Raw genomic sequence first — 17,774 nt, forward strand, 5'->3', positions numbered from 1 at the left:
AAATGGGACACTCAGAGCTCCTCTTCTAAACACTGTGTTAATGAAAATATCGTACTGATAGATTCAATTAAAGTATAGGCCAGTGATTCTCAACCCTGCCTGAACATTAGAATCATCTGGAAAGCTCTGTGAAATAGAATTGTTTTCCTCATCCCTCACAAACACTGACTTAATTATCTTGGACCAAGTCTTGGACATCTGTACGTTTTAAAAGACTTCCAGGTAGTTCAGTTGTATGGTCAGGGTTAAAAATCTCCACTCTGGCTACAGGTGAACACCATCTGTCAATCGTTAATTTTCCCAAATGTCATAGGAATGCCTCTCCGTAAAAATCAGTCACTGAATCTGGCTGCATTAGTCATTCTCATTACAAGATGGAATTTGAGGAGGCTATTTGAAATGTCATTCCTTATGTATTCTTGTGGTTAGAAGTTTCGCTTTTCCCCATTTTAGTACTTAAAACATTTATTTCAGTTATCTTCTGCTCCAAAGTTCAAAATAAACCTTGAATTTTCAGCCTCATCAAAGTCAAGAACAGAGGTATTGGAATACCATGTAGTCACCACACTCCGGAATATTCCACTGGAACACTGTGGATTTCTCTTCATCCTCTGGAACTACATCTCTGATTCTATATCCCTTATTCATTCATTAAAACGCCTCTTATTCATTCTTGAGTTCTTTTTTCATGTCTTTCATGTTCCACTCTTTTGAGTAATGCACCTACTCATTCATTTATTCACTCATTCACCTAACATATACATATTGGGAGTCTACTACACTCAAAGCACTGTGAAAAGGACTCGGAAGTCAATGGTCACCAGAAACAAACATGGTTCTCCATTTCAGAGGATCTGCAGTGCAATGAGACAACACAAATCAAATACCATCCAAACAGTTGCCAAGTTGTTCTGTGATAATTAGGGAAAAGAGTTCATGGTATTATGAGGATAGATTGTAGGAATTTGGGGGAAAGTTTCTGAAGGGAGTATCAGTTCAATGAAACCTGAAGGATGAATAGGACTTCATGCATTGGGAAACTTTCAGGTCTCACAGGATCTAAAAAAAAAAACAAAAGTAGTAACTAATTTGATCATAATTAGGGAGAAACCATGAGGAATGTATATGTTTTATGATTTGAGAAGCCCCTGACAAAGACATTACATCAAGGTAGTATGTTTGGAGTTCACTAACTTTTTACTTTGTCTTATATTTTTGTGATGTACAGCTACTTATCAATAGATACAACTCTGCAGCGGCTGGAATCACATTCCTTCTACAATCTGAGTAAAATGACGCACATGTAAGTACAATGAACAATGCAGCATAGACCCAAGCCACCGCCACTCTTAATTGTTAATTTGGGTTTCCAGATGGCAATGACAGTCCAACTGTGGCTGATGGGAAGACCATATGGGGAGGTCCTTAGATCACATGGCTATGCAGAAGGGCCCAGCTGAGCCTAGCCTTCTAGCAATCCCCATACAGACCCCTCCAGATCAATCCAGACACCAACTGAATACCAACCAGTGCTCACAGTGGATCCCACACGGAGGAGAAAAATCACCCAGTTTATCCCTGCCTGAAATCCTAATCCTCGAAATTGAACTGTAATAAAATAGTTGCTATTTTAGCCACTTAGTTTGGGGTAATTTGATAGCCAGGAGAGGTGGCAATTATGTATCATTTAGCAATAGGTAAAGACACTGAGGATTGGCAAGAGAAAAGTACAAGACTGACAGGTTTCTTTGTAAATTATTGAGGGTCCTAAGTGGATACAAATCAGTCCTGGGTTTTAAACTTCAGCTGGGATACTATTTGGACCCAGAACTGTACATCAGATAGAGATTTATGTCTTTAACATGATACACTGGGGTCACTTCCATCTTCTATTTCATTTCCTCTATAAAGAAGCCAATAGCAGCCCTGGCCGGTTTGGCTCAGCAGTTGGAGCATCAACCCTTGGACTGAAGGGTCTCGGGTTTGATTCCCAAGCAAAAGCACTTACCTGGGTTTTAGGTTCAATCCCCAGCCCTGGTCCGGGTTGTGTGAGAGGCAACTGATCCATGTGTCTTTTCCACACTTATGTTTCTCTCTCTTCCTCCCTCCCTCCCACTCTAAAAAAATAAAAATCAATGGAAAAATGTTTTTGGGTGAGGATTAACCAAAAAAAGAAAAAGGAAGAGAGAGAGAGAGAGAGAGAGAGAGAGAGAGAGAGAGAGAGAGAGGAAGGGAGGGAGGGAGGAAGGAAGGAAGGAAGGAAGGAAGGAAGGAAGGAAGGAAGGAAGGAAGGAAGGAAGGAAGGAAGGTTACAAACTTTAACCAGTAGCATATAGATGGCTGCCATTGTTGCTCCAACTAGCTACCAATTACTGACTGATGCCTTTTATGGGCAAGCACCCTGCTAAAAGTGCTTCACATACACAGTCCCACTCAGTCCCACTAAGCCTCAGTCTCCCTGTGTCAGTGGAGATGGTGATCACAGTTTACAGAGCTCATGCCCAAGGTTTTTAGCTAAGAAAATACAGTCCAAATTTGAAACCAAGTGCAAAACCATAATATCTCTTTAATGAAAAGCAGACATAATTAAAAGAAATGCTGCCTTCAGAAGGATGTTTTTATTTGTATGTAAATTTTTTAAAAATTCACAAGTAAATAAAAATTCTACAGCTGGATAGGTGAAGTGTGTGCGTTTTGGCAAATAATGTGATGAACTATTTTGCTGATTAAATTGAATCAAGTGGTTTATTGGAGGTCTTAGAACACCAGTCTTAGTCCTGATTATTATATAATCTTGAAAGTAGCAATATGTATCTTCCAGGCAATTTGAAAAATCACTTTTATAAAGTCCTGTTTCCAGTGGTACATCTGCTGATAGACTTAAATTTTTCTCCATCTGCTTCAAAAACCTGAATATTTACAACTTATTTGAATTAACATCTATTATTTTTAATTCCCCAATAAATTAGAAAATGCATCAAAATCATGAATATCACCTTTTGGTTCAGATTATTTTCCCTTAGTCACATAATGTAATGTTAGTGGTAAAATATTTCATTGGTAATTATCAAAGTAGAACAATTACGATTTCTTTCATTTCAAAGCCTTGTAATGTACAAGATAACTTATGCTGTGACTGTATAGGCTATTACTGAAAAGTGAGTGCTAATTTTAAAATTAGGATTTGAGAAGCTAAGGATATAATATATTCCAATAACTTTGTCAGATGTTATACTTTTTGACCGAGTAATTTCATGTCTATTTAATTTCCCTATTAAAATAAACAGAGGAGTGAGAAAAAAAACCATTTGTCTCAGTTAATTTATAATGGCAAAAATTTGGTAAATATTCAAATGCTTAGCTAGGAGAATGTAACACTGAGCAACCATTAGCTATCTGCTGTCATAGATTATTTGATCCCAGAGGAAGTGCTTTTGACATAATGCTGTTTAAATATATGTATACTTACAGAGAGAGAGAAAAAAAAAACCTGATTTTTTTGAATCATGGAATGAAGGGAGATTTCATATTTTTTTATGTGAATATGTTTAAAAGTTTTTACATTGTATATGTGTTATCTTTATAGTCCATTAAAATTAACTTTTTAAAAATTAAAGTTTTCTTCAAAATGCATTCATCTTGAGATTAATACTTGATGTTAAAACACATGGGTGATTTATTACGTAATAAAAGCCTATCATAAAATGTTACTTTTAAGTTTATTTACCTCATTGCAGTCCCATTTTTCATCCTGGAGCTGTATAGCATTTAAAGTATTTCAAGGAACACAACACTGGCTTTGCCAATATATTCACCTCCTGGTTTTTTTTTATCCTCACCCAACGACATTTTTCCATTTTTTGTTCAGATAAAGAAGGAGGGAGGGAGGGAGGGAGGGAGGGAGAGAGAGAGAGAGAGAGAGAGAGAGAGAGAGAGAAACATCGACGTGAAAGAGACACATTGAGTGGCCACCACCCGCACGACCAACCAGGGCCGGGGACAAACTGCAACCAAGGTACGCGCCCTTAGCGGGAACTGAACCCTGTCACTCTGGACTGCAGGCCGACGCTCTAACCGCTGAGCCAAACTGGCCAGGGCTCACCTCTTCTTTTTAAAGCAGTTGAATAGTTAGTGTCACTTCCCTGTAGTCCCCAGAGCACACTGTAACGTTGCACATAGTAGATCCGTTTAATGTTAATGACTCTCCCCTCTGTATGTACAGAGCCAGCAGACCTAGTAAAAGCCACAGTGGCCTGCCTCCTGTTTTTATTGATTTTTAAACTATTTGCACTTAAAAGCGGACTAGGAAACAATTGAAAATCAAAATAAAGTAAGAGTTCAAAAGAAGCTGGGGACTGGCTGAGAGCTGGGTTCTTGGCTAAGGTTCTCCTTCAGTTTCTTGCTTTAAACTACGCTGTCTTACACACTACTGCATTTGTATTTCTTTGAGGTCCGGCTATGCCACTGGGTGGGGGGGGGCAGCTTGTCTTCTCTTCAGATACTTCATTCTGACTCCATTTCCCTGCCCCGTTTGAGTCTGATGCTTCCTCACTGCCCTTGGCCCAGCGAGCTTGGCAGGTGACATGCCAAGTCGGCTTCATGATTGCCTTCCGTCCGCTTCCAAGCTCGGTGTCTTTTCACTCACGGGCTGGGATGTCTAGGGTGTCAGTAAATACCTCTCGGCCTGAAGATCACAGTCAAATGCTGTTAAATAGCAGAGGGGGGAAGGGGCCACAGGCAGCAGAAGGAAATCAGTAGTTGGAAAGTTCCTTAATGAGAAGGGTTTTGAGCCTCCACCTCCCCTCTTTTTGCCTTTGTCTCCCCAACCCGAGAACTCCTTCCTCTCATCTTGCTGATTTCCCATGTTCTTTGGGTTTAGGCTGGGCGACTAAGTGCCAGTTGTATTAAATAAGCAAATTTCTCTGTTCTTGGCTGTTGTCGAGACTTAATGTTTCTCAGAAAAAGAAAAACAACAACAACACAGAATCTAGACATATGATTAAATGAACCTAATGTATGCTGAATTATTAATCTGCTGATTTGTGAAAACACCACACACCAGGCATCAATGTTATACTTTTTTTTTTTAATCTTCACCCGAGGATACTTTGCCATTTATCTTCAGATAGAGTAGGAGGGAGAGGGAGAGAGAGAGAGACATCGATGTGAAAGAGACACATCGACTGGTTGCCTCCTGCATGACCCTGACCAGGGCCGAGGATGAACCACAACTGAGGTACGCGCCCTTAACCCAAATCGTACCCACGACTCATTGGTCCGCGTGGTGACCCTCTAACCACTGAGCCAAACTGGCCAGGGCCAATGTTATACTTTTTATCAAAATGTCCATTTTATTTGAGCTCTAATGAAGGGAAATTAAACAATGCCGAATTCTTACCTTTTTTTTTTTTTTTTTTTTATCCTCACCCGAGGACATTTTTCCATTTTTTGTACAGATAGAGTGGGAGGGAGAGAGAGAGGAAGAGATAGAGAGAGAGAAACATCGATGTGAAAGGGACACATCGAGTGGCTGCCACCGCACGACCAACCAGGGTCAGGGACAAACTGCAACCGAAGTACGTGCCCTTAGCGGGAACCGAACCCGGGTCTCTCCGGACCGCAGGCCGACGCTCTAACCGCTGAGCCAAACCGGCCAGGGCTTACCTTTTTTTTTTAATCCTCACCAGAGAACATGCTTAGAGACAGAAAGAGAAACATCATTGTGAAAGAGAGAAACATCAACCAAATGCCTTCCCACTGGTTCCCAGCAGGGGATTGAACCTGCAATCCAGTTATGTGCCCTGACCAGGAATCGAACCAGCAACCTTTTGGTGCAAAGATCAGTGCTCAAGCTACTGAGCCACTCCATCCGTCCAGGCAACAATGATGAGTATTTAAATTTCTTCTTAGTTCTGGTGGATGATTTTCTTTAAAAATATATATATTTTTAAAAGCTGAAAAGTCCTAGATCATAGCCCAGGGTTGCCTCTAAGTGTTTAACAGATCAGGAATATTACCTTTCTAAATGTGTCTCTACTGTTTTGTCTGCAAAATGAGGATAATATTACCTGCTTCACTTAATTAAACCAGTCTGCCGTTGCCTCACTGTCAGAACCATCCTGACCAATAAGACATACACCCCGTCCCTTCTTGCCCTTTCCTATTCCAAGGCTGGGTTTCTCTGATAAATGAGCTTCATGATCCTCAAATATTTCCCTGGCACAGCTAAATCGTTCTACTCCACAGAAGAGCATATTTGAAAAAAAAATTTTTTTAATATGTTTTCATTGGTTTCACAGAGAGGAAGGGAGAGGGAGAGAGAAATAGAGACATCAGGGAGAGAGAAACATCAATAGGCTGCCTCCTGCACCACCCTCCATTCATCCAACACCACGCTGGTGATCAAGCCACAACCAGGGCATGCACCCTGACCAGGAATGGAACCAGTGACCTTCTGGTACATGGGATAATGCTCAACCAACTGAGCCATGCTGGCTGGGCCATACTTGAAGATTTGAGCAGACCACTTGGTCCTACATTTAAAAAAAAAAAAAAAATGATGTAGACTATTGCTTTGCTTCTTTTTGTTTTTTAATTTGAGGACTCTTTTGCATGCCTTTATTACATTTTTTTTCTTCCTTTAAACAAGATAAAATAAAAAATGAAAATCACACTCTCCTAGCCTCCAAACCTACCTACCAGATATGACCACTACTAACAGTGTACTCTGTATTTTAAGAATTGTATCGATGCTTATTGCATTGGTTTGGGTAGGGTAATTACTATAAGAAATAGACAAACACAGAAACCTGGGACAGCCCTAAGGTAATTGAAGTTTATTTCTCGCTCTTGGGACAGTACTGGGTAAATGAGAAGGCGGGTAGGGCAGCCTTCTCCAACACAGCCACCCAAAGATCCAGGCCGAGCCAGGGACCCCTCCACCCTCAGCTTTTGGTCACACCTACTATGGAGGACATCTCCATTCCAACCAGCCGTGTTCCAATTACATACAGGTTTTCTTTCTCTGGTATGCCAGCTCCCTGTAGCATAGCTGCCCTCCTGTACGCTTGGGCCATAATTGCTTAACTCAAAATTATGTGATTCAAATTCAACCTCCCAGGCATGCTTGGGACTCATTCAAACTTGGACCCCTCCTTCTATTACCAGAGATTCTGGGGCACTTGCCTCTACTCCTCCTTGCTTTCTTCTTAGAAAAGATTATACCAGCTGCACTAACTTCTGACATTGTCTCCATTTAGCTAAACTATTAGCAGTCCATCTGTCCTCCCCTTCCTTGCTTCAACAGACTGTGTTCTTTCTAACTTTACTGAGTTACAATGAATATTATAACATTATGTAAGTTTAACATACAAAGTGTTGATTTGATACACTTAGCATATTGCGAAATGATTTCCACCCTAGTATTAGCTAACACCTCCATCCTGCCACATAATTACCCTTTCTTTTCTGTGAGAACATTTAACATCTCTCTTAGCAACTTCCAGTGAATAGTCTTTTTGGCTGTAGTTACAGGGCTGTACATTAGAACCCTGGAATCCGTTAATCTTATTACTGAAAGTGTGTCTCCTTTGATCAATATCTCCCCATCCCCCCCCACCCCCCAGACTTGAAACCACCACTCTGATCTCTATTTCTGAGTTCAGCTTTGTTTAGATTCCACACACCAGTGATATCACACAGTTTATCTTTCTCTCGGCATCGATTTATTTTTTAAGTCACTTATGAGCGAGTGTTGAGCTGTCTTCTTACCTCGGAAAGTGGTTTCTTTTCCCTGGTGTTTTCTTGTGGTATCTCTTGTTCATCTTTCCTCGAACTCTTCCATTTCCCTCCAGAAATCCGTCTTCTCCTTGTGCCCCCCCCCCGCCCCAGCCTCTCCCACCTCCTTCCCTCTCACAGCAGCCATGCTGGTCGCAGCCTCCTTGACTCAGCGTCACCAGCAGCAGGGCCGGCTTGCCTTTGACGCATGACCTCTAACGCTGGTTCAGCCGAGCTGCACTTCACTTCACTGCCACGCTCTTCTGGGTCACTGACTGAAGTCTGCGTATCCATCGTCTCTTATGGAACAACTTTCCAGACTGCAGACCACACTCAAGACAGTGTCTACCCTCTCCTGAACAGTTCACCTTTGATGGTCTCTGACAGCAGTTCCAACCCTCCTCCCCCAATGGAGAGTCCTGGCAAGGGCTTCATGGCTCACACGCAGAGACTGGGCACGGCCTTGAGAGAGTGGCAGTCTCTCCAAGGGCCAGGGCAAGAGGGCTATGAGGTCCTGCAGTCAGGTGGTCAGTGCCTCAGTTTACCCGGACAGAGAGTTCCAGGCATAAAGTTTAGTTTCCATAAAAATCTAGTTTAAAGTGGGTCTTTCAACACAGGGTCTTGGTTGGATAAAGATCATGATACGGTAGGTTAGGAGCAGTGGAAACAAGGCAAAGATTTCGAGGTGAGGGGTTCTAAGAGTCGTGGGATACAAACTGTTGGAGCACCGATGTGTTTTTTAAGAAGTTCCCGTAATGAACAGGAAAGTTTTTTTGCCTGGGGAAATTTTCTGGTAATGAAGACAATGGGCCAGTGAGTTTATACTCATATGGACAGTAACCTGAGGTGGGGGAGGGTTAGATGGTTTCTGTGCTTGGAGTTAATTCCATCCTTTCTTTTCCAAGGTCAGCTTCATACTCGGTATTTGGTTGAATCAAATACCAAACCTAGTGTTTTGTTTTTACGTTTTGTACGAACACAGCAGAATCTCCAACCCAAGTTCTTGGTGTAGCTTTCATTCCACTTAGGAGGATAACAGTGATACAGTAATTGTCTATGGAGCCCTCACTGCATGCTAGATCACACATCAAATTCCTGATGGTCAATATTCAACGAGTCCTGTGAAACAGGTTCTGTTATCGTCCCTATTTACATGTGAGGAAACTATGGCTCAAAAAGGTTAGGGAACGTGCCCCAGGCCATGCAATCAGCAGTGACTGGAGCCAAGATTCAAACCCAGGTTCATTTGATTATTCAGCAATAAAAGGGAACAAACTGTTGACACGTGCTACACATGGATGAACCTCACAGACATTATGCTAAAGGAAAGGAGCCAGACACCGAATACTACATATTTGTGATTCCATTCATATGAAATGCCCAGAGAAGGCAAATTTATAGAGACAGAAAGCAGGTTGGTGGTTCCTAGGCATGGCAGAGGGGGTGGGGACTCACGGAGCATGGGCATATGGTTACTTTTGTCATTGATAGAAAGGTTCTAAAACTGGGTTGTGATGACGGTTGCACAATTCCATAAATTTACCAAAAGTCATCTAGTTGTATACCTGCAATGCATGAATTTTATGGAAATTCTCCTTCAATAAAACTGTTAAAAAAATAAATTCCAGAGGCCAGATTCTAAGTCTTCTCATCGTCACCATCAATACCTGAATGCAGGTTCATTTAGGCATCCAGCCAAAGGTGCCATCCCAGTGAGGAAAAGCTGTGGGCAGGTCTTCCTGGGTTTCTCCAGCCTCTCCACACAAGCACGGGAGGTGCCTTGAAACTCTTTTAGCTGACCTACATCTGTAGACTACATTTAATTTACCAAAGAGAGCCTATTTTTCACTATCACTAATTTCACTAATGTTCACTGTGCATTTTGATTGGCGTGCATTTAAATCCAACTCTGTAAGTCATAGACATAGGTGATCTCACACCACATGAGTAACAGACGAAGGTGACATCACACCAGATGTGCTAAGGAGTCTGAAATTACTGACATAGAAAAGTAAACCCCACTGCACTGTTGAGACTCACTTACACCCACTACCTCTGAAATAGCAGCTCACAGAGAGCTCGCTGCCCTCATTACCTGGGCGCCATCCATCCATCCTTTCCACTCAACCTCCCAACCAGGGCCAGGACCCTTGCTCCTGTTGACAATAGAGATCTCTGTCCTCCACAAACCACTGATGAGGTTTTTCTGAGAGTCAGAAAAGGCTCTGAGACCGCAGTTAAGAGAAAGGTTGCCCACAAATTCAAATGGACCGAGACGAAGTCAATGGTGTGAGAAGGTGGAATAGCTAGTGTGTTCCTGTGAGCTTTGTCGGGGCTGACTCCTGGCAGGAACAGTCCATGGGGTGCCACGTCAGTGTGTATTCTTCCCAGGTTACACCTGGCTTGTGTTGTTCTAGCTCTGGTAAGAACAGACATGCACACACTATGGTGAATGTGCTCCTTATATCTTTTACAGAGAGATTCGGAATACGAGAAGCTTAACATACATAGACCCTGGTGCCCTAAAGGAGCTGCCTCTCCTGAAGTTCCTGTGAGTATTCATTCCACTCCAGTCCCATCTCTTATTTTCTAGAGAATTATAATGTTACTGTCTGCCAGGACTCTCCCTAGGGTGGTGTGGGCCAGCACTGTTGTGTGGTTTAAGGCCTGGGGCAAATCGGATCCTAGGACTGACTCCCCGCCTTTCCCACCAGGCAGGGCATCGGGTGAAACGATCCACATTTTAGAAAACCTACTCAACAGTCAGCACATCGTGCTGGGACAGGGACCTGCTCTGAGAGACATGAGGAGAAAATGCCGTCGTGTATATATGCATAGCGTTTAAATTGGATCTAACAGAACAAAACAACACAACATACTCTGAGAGCCTGCCTGTCAAGTTGGTTAGAAAACAGGTATTGGGACAATAGTAGAGTGGCTGCCACACAGCAAAAATAAAAATGCCACGAAGAGTAAAATCCAGTCTGTTGGAGGTTGTTTTGCCTTGGTGACACCTCAATCATACCTCTGTGACAGTAGGAGCCACATTTGTGTTCTCTGTTACATCCTGGTTGCCAAGCACAGAGTCCGTGCTCAGCAACAATGTGTTCAGGGGAGGTCTAGTGTGGCCTCGGGTCCTCCAAGCACCAGCTGGAAGAACCCTCCCATCTTCCTTCTTTCCTGCTTACATATATTGTGAAAGATTAGAATGCAAAAACAAAAAAATTATGAGAAAAAAATAAAATAAAAATCAACCCTAATCCCAATGCCCAGAAATAATCACTATTAACATAGTTCATTTCCCTTCAGGGATTTTAAATAAAAGTATATAGTCATATATATTTTATGATATAGTCTTTAAGAATGAATAGAAGTTATCCAGGAAAAAGGGGGGGTTGAGTAGAAGAGAAATACAGATAGATGAAATATCATGGTCAACACACAAAGGTGTGGAATCACATGGCTTATTTGGAGGAAGTAAGAATAGTTCAGTATTGAAGATGTGGGAGTGGGAGATGCTGGAAGAATAGAAAAGGATATTGATGGGTTATTGGGCTGAAGGGCTATCTGGGGAGTCACAAAACATGTGGGACAAGGTACTCACTCCTGTATGGACTTTGTGTTTCAATTCATCAATAACTCTTTGATGTGATGATCCCCTGCTATGTGCAAGGCTCTGTGGGGAACATACAGGATAGTAAAACATTGTTCTTGCCTTCAAGACACTTACAATCTAGTTGGGGAAGATACTATATATGAAATTGAAAATTTCTTGCCATACAGGAGAATAATGGCAAAATAATGAACACAGTATCAATTTGAAAGAGGAAGCTTAGCTTGGAGTTGGGTAATTATATTGTCTTCCTGACTCCATCCTCCCCTTTTTCCACCCTGCCCCCCCAGACACACACAGACACACCCACAATTAAAACAAGAAAGTCACAGAGAGAGAGAGAGAGAGAGAGAGAGAGAGAGAGAGAGAGAGAGAGACACCTGAATTCCTTTTCCTAGGAATCTTACTTGGTTCAAACAATCCCCAGATTTTTCTAAAATGAAAAGATGTTTGGACACTGGTGGACTGCAGTAGATTATTGCACCTTGTGGGAACATCATCTCACCCAAGGATGAGTACTTGCCCACAGTCACTCAGATAGTTGGTGGAGGACTTAGGATTTGACCCCAGTCTGACTTCAGAACCCATTGCTTTCAGCTATTACGTTATTCTACTTCCTGTACATTCATTTTCTTAGCTAATTCCTATTTTTTTCTTCTTTTTCTTTACTCTAGTGGCATTTTCAACACTGGACTTAAAATATTTCCTGACTTGACCAAAGTTTATTCTACTGATGTGCTCTTTATCCTGTAAGTATGCACACATGCAATGCTTGGCAATGTTTTATTTGTCACTGACAAGGAATAGAGGCAGCCATTGGTGTTGGTTGGAGCCACATAGAGTAATTGTTTTAAGAAGGAAGCAGTGATCAGCTGGGACAAATGCGCTGATGGATGAGGTGTGGCAAGGACTGAGAAATGGCCACTGGCTTTAGTAGTGTGCAGCAGTGGTGACCCTGACAGGGACAGCGTCGGTGGACTGCTGTTGATGGAGAAGTCTGGTTAGAGTGGGCTAGAGGGAGAATTAGCGAGAGTGATCATCACAAACTCTGTTGAGTTTTACTATTAAAAGGGAGCAGAAACCATCTCAGTAGTTGGTGGATATTGAGTCAGGAGAAAACGTTTTCTGTGGTTCTTTTTTCATGGGAGAAATGATGGCATGTTTGTTTGCTGATAAGAATGATTAAATAGAAGAAAAATTTGATGATAATGATGCTTTATCTTTCACCTAATTTTTAACTCTTCTTGAACACTTTCCAATGCATTATCAATGTTGCTCCTCTCAACCAAGTACATGTCATAAAAGGAAGTTATAATTTTTCCATTCTACAAATGAGGAAACTGAGGAATAGAAAACTTAAATGGCCCTGGCCGGTTTGGCTCAGCGGTTGGAGTGTCGGCCTGTGGTCCAGAGAGACCCGGGTTCGGTTCCCGCTAAGGGCACGTACTTCGGTTGCAGTTTGTCCCCGGCCCTGGTTGGTCGTGCGAGTGGCAGCCACTCGATGTGTCCCTTTCACGTCGATCTCTCTCTCTCTCTCTCTTCCTCTCTCTCCCTCCCACTCTATCTGTACAAAAAAATGGAAAAATGTCCTCGGGTGAGGATTAAAAAAAAAAAAGAAAACTTAAATGATTTTGTCTGAACAGAGTGCCAAGTAGCAGTCACTGTTGGTGCTCAAACTACTTCCTGTGACTTCTGATCGGCCCTGGACTCTTTACCCAAACCTCTGACATGGCCAAGTGTCTTACCTAGTTGTACGGAAACAAAAGGATGTGTGCAGAGAGAGTTACAGGTTGAGTTCGCACTACAGAGTCAGCAAAACGTAGAGTGATCAGATCCAAATTGTTGGGATTTTGCTGGAAAAAAATGACCATGCTTCTTGCTGCAGAAGAGCTCAGTTCAAAATACAGGCAGTCTTTCAGCAACTAGGTTGACATACACACAAAAAATCTCTAGGGGCAACTGCCTGACAGTGTTTTCCGAGTGGAGAACACTTTAGGAATAGTCATGAAATGAAATCCATTGATCCCATCCCACCAATTCTTTTCAGAGGTTCCATACACTCAGAAGACTCTAGTTGCTATGGACTAAGTATTTGTTGCAGGTTCACAAGAAGTCTCTGAGCCCCACCAGCTCTCTTTGCAGATAAGGATTAAGTCAGGGACCTCAGCCAAATCCAAAGCGCACTTGCTCACTGTACATTTGGGGCTCAGAGTGCATGTCCATCTAAGATAGCTCTCATCACCTCACTTGACCTCTGAGCCACCAGAGGCTCACTCAATGAAACCTAAGAAGAAATAAGATGAAACCGAATTGTGTCCAGTTATTTATTTAAATGCAGGTGTGCAGCAAGAGCTCAACTGCAAAAGAATAAAAATAAAAGTATTGTTTTCACCAAGTGTGTTTGTCCCTCTGTTGCAGGGAAATCACAGACAACCCCTACATGACTTCAGTCCCTGCCAATGCTTTTCAGGGACTGTGCAATGAAACCTTGACACTGTGAGTATCATCATCATTTTTCCATTCTACAAATGCCAACCACTGAATTTTGATATGCAAATCATCCTATTTTCACAGGCCATTTAAGAACCATACTACCTTCTAGTTCATGCTCTATGGTCTACCAGGGTTTTTACATAATTAAGTAACAGTTTTGCCTTGATGTATGGTACTCTACAGATGACAAAAGGATCTAGGTAACAATGAGTATTCCCTTATAGAAGTAGCCAACACACTTTATCTATAAAGGGCCATTTATAGATCATATGGCCTTAGTGGCAACTGCTAAACTCTGCAATTTTAGGGCAAACACAGCCATGCACAATATATAAGCTAATGAGCATGGCTCTGTTCCAATAAAGCTTTATTTAAAGAACAGGCAGTGGGCCACATTTGGCCTACAGGCCTTATAATATTCTATATTCTGGTATCTTCATTGTACAGGGGAAGAACCCAAGGTTAAAGCAAATGTAAGTGACTTTCCCAAGGTCAGTGAGTTAGGAAACGGCATCGCTAAGGGTTTCCACACTGCGCTCTCAGCCATCACGAACTGTCATTAAGCCCTTATTAAGGGACATTGAATAGAAAACACGGTGCTCAACTTCATTTTCTCAGAGTTTGAATAGTTTCTACTCTTTAGATGTTCAAAAGGAGATGCTTTACCAGGGAAACTCACAAAATGTTCTAATGAGAAGATTGAATAGAGGTATTAAAGGTAAGTTGACTCTCTAACCTGATGGAGTAGTCCCCTCTCTCATAGAAGGAGCTGCAAAGTAGCGTTGGGACCGAGTCCAAAGGGTCCCTTCTCTCTAGTTTCAGTATCACTGCCCAAGTTTAGGCACTGTGGATGTTTTGCCTGGAGTGTCAGCTGGTTCCCTTTCTCTGGTCACACTACAGTTCAGGGACTCTTTATCATAGACAAACCTGATTGAATTATTCCCCAGAAAAATTGATTCAAGCTTCCCTGTTCTAAGAGGCTGTCTGCAAGCCATTCTAGATCTACCAGCCTAGGCCCTATGATGCCGCCTCAACTGCTGTCCACACCCATCCTTCTCCTCAAAACATAGGAGGGCTCTCTCGAAAAGACTACAGACTCCCTCTCAGCCATCACTTCATTTGACAGCACAGCAAAGACCTGGGGTCTTAGCCTGCTCATCCCCAAACCTCAAGGCCATTTACTTCCTCTGTAAAGATTTTCCTTGTATCTTCACCACTCCTCATACATAAGGGCCATTCCATTTCTTTACGGAATGCTACCTTCACTGTTTGGCATTTTTCCCCCTCAGTACCCCATGTCCCAAGCATGAAAGTCACTCATTGTCCCACACCTAGCCTGGGGCCCAGTAGGTGTGTGGTAAGCATCTAAACAAGGATTTCTTGGAATCTAGAGGTGGGCATAGCCTGGACTGTATATTATCTTTTCAGATGATTGTTTCTACATTCCTGCAAAAGTCCTTGCTGCTTTGAAGCTCGTGCTAAAAAGGCTATAAACATGAAAGGATGCATGCTTAATAGTAGAGTTTATACCCCTATTCCTGGTAGGATAGAGTACAAATCAAAGTTTGTAATTCTTTTTTTGTTCCTATTTTATTCTTCCTTTGATGTTTTCTCTTTTCAAGGCCTATTTGGCTAATAAGAGTTTCATTTGACCTCTGAAATTTAATTCCAACAAAGAACATTTTTGTCATCTAGGACTCTCAACAAAGTTTGGGGAGATAGAAATAGCAATTGTATAATTCTCACATGTTCATAAACGAATTCTCGTTCACACACAAAAAACAACTATCATTCCTTTCTCAGCCTCTATGTCCATGTCCCTGTGCTTGGCAGTCTTCACCTGGGACACCTTAGTAGCTGGAATTAAACTCATTGTATAATTATTTAAAACCAGCAAAGATCACCTCTTAGTTCTATACATAGGATAAATCCAGTTTTTCAGCGTACTCCTCTTAATACAGCCATCTCGTCAGTGTTTCTCACTGTGTGAAATAACAAGTCAAACCTCGGTTCTCCAACATCTCCCATCTCGAAGAAGTCAGTTCTCCACCAAATTGTTCAGGGAAGAAAGGCCTCGTGGGTAGACCAAAACTTCAGATTTCAACCCGACACCCCCCTCTCATGCTGATACCTCAGCAAGACACAAAGCATCTCTCCGGTAACAAACAAGGGAGAGAATGCTTTTGTTGCTGGCAAAGCAATAATTAGCACAATTTTAAAACATGGAGAGCCCATCGAGAGTATTAATGTCGCTAAGGGTGTGAAAGTGCTCCCGAAACAACAATCGCAGGCAGTTGAAGAGGGGGAAAGGCTGTTGTGGATTTGGATGAATGAAAAGCAAAGACGGCCCTGGCTGGTTTGGCTCAGCGGTTAGAGCGTTGGCCTGCAGTCCTGAGAGACCCGGGTTCGGTTCCCGCTAGGGGCATGTATCTCGGTTGCAGTTTGTCCCCGGCTCTGGTCAGTCGTGCGGGTGGCAGCCACTCGATGTGTTCCTTTCGCATCGATGTTTCTCTCTCTCTCCCTCCCTCTCTCTCCCTCCCACTCTACCTGAACAAAAAAAAAAAGAAAAGCAAAGTCGCTGGCTGCGTGCTGACCTCCTGAAACACAGCCCTGGACCATGTGCTGAAAGCGATGCGTTTAGGGATCGCAGCGGGTAAATTTAAGAAAAGAAGTGTTTGTTTATAGACTAAACAGTACATTAGACATGTACTGTATATAAGAAAGGTTAAAACAAGGAATCATTTGTGGCTCTGGAATGGATTAATTCAATTTACATTATTTCTAATGAGAAAAAAAATGTTTCTGTTTTCTAACAAATCGCTCCTTGAACAGCCTTCGGGAGCAAATCAAGTTTGAGAACCGAGGTTTCACTGCATAGCTATTTCACCGTCCCAGCACCCATTTGATTGAGTATTATCATCATATTTTTACAGATAAGGAAAGTGAAGATAAAGAGGTTTAGAAATTCTCAGGATCACACACTGTGAAGTGTCAGCCAGATGTAATTCCAAATTTGGAGTCTCTTTTTGTGCTTCCGAATGTGTTATCGGAGTGTAGTGTTCAAAGTTCCCCTACAACCGCTACATGGCTGCCTTCTCTTAACTCAAGCCAATATCCCCAGGAACCCCCATGCATCCTGGTGTAGACCACAGTTCCCACGGCTGGGGCTCCTTCCCCTGCTCAAAGGGTGTGTGTGTTTGGAGAGCGGCAAGGATGGTGTTTGAGGTCAGGGATCCTGATTCCCAACAACTCTCCAGCAGTGTGTTTTCAGCAGTCACCTCCTCGTCTCAGTCACTGAAGCAGGAAATAGGGGTGATAACACTTCAGCCCCGCCCCTGGAATCATTGTAGACATTAACTGGTTGAAAAATTATAGCAACAAATCAAAAAATTAAAATTTCCACAAAAGGGCATGGTCTGTCTACTTTCTTAAATTTGTCTTTGAGTTCAATTTAGTTCACCCCACAGCACTTAAGCATTTAATCTATGATAAGCCCTGAGAATAAATATGTAGATAAAATACAAATGCAAAATAGCATTTTAAACAGAAAAAATAGAAAGCTTATGCATTCAGATGAATAATGTCTTTAAAAAGGTTGAGTTTAAGAAACCGCAGTTAATCCTCTATTATTGACATTGGATTAACTATTAACTGAAACCTCTGTTTTTTTAATACATGTGGAACTTTTTTTTTAAGTCCTTCATAGTGGCAAATCTGTGTTCCTCAAAATGCATCTGCTTCTGAGGAACAGTGTAATGTTACCAAAAGCTAAGTCTGGAGAATGGGAATTCAAACTGAGAAATATTATTCTATGTCCCAAACAAGACATACTGTAAAATTTTTATGGGGTCAGAGGTGTAACCTGAGACCCTTCATGTACATTTCTGACATT

At 42.1% G+C, this 17,774-nt stretch overlaps 1 protein-coding gene across 1 annotated transcript in view; it reads left to right on the top strand.

Annotated features, from left to right (window-relative positions):
• Positions 1–17,774, top strand: part of TSHR (thyroid stimulating hormone receptor) — a 141,660-nt gene that overhangs the window by 87,924 nt on the left and 35,962 nt on the right. The window contains exons 3-6 of the mRNA XM_036274553.1: positions 1,229–1,303; positions 10,253–10,327; positions 12,064–12,138; positions 13,808–13,885. Coding sequence (XP_036130446.1) covers positions 1,229–1,303; positions 10,253–10,327; positions 12,064–12,138; positions 13,808–13,885 — 303 coding nt within the window. The remainder of the gene's footprint in view (positions 1–1,228; positions 1,304–10,252; positions 10,328–12,063; positions 12,139–13,807; positions 13,886–17,774) is intronic.

Source organism: Molossus molossus, unplaced genomic scaffold (genome assembly GCF_014108415.1).
Source record: "Molossus molossus isolate mMolMol1 unplaced genomic scaffold, mMolMol1.p scaffold_m16_p_1, whole genome shotgun sequence".
Taxonomy (NCBI): Eukaryota; Metazoa; Chordata; class Mammalia; order Chiroptera; family Molossidae; genus Molossus; species Molossus molossus.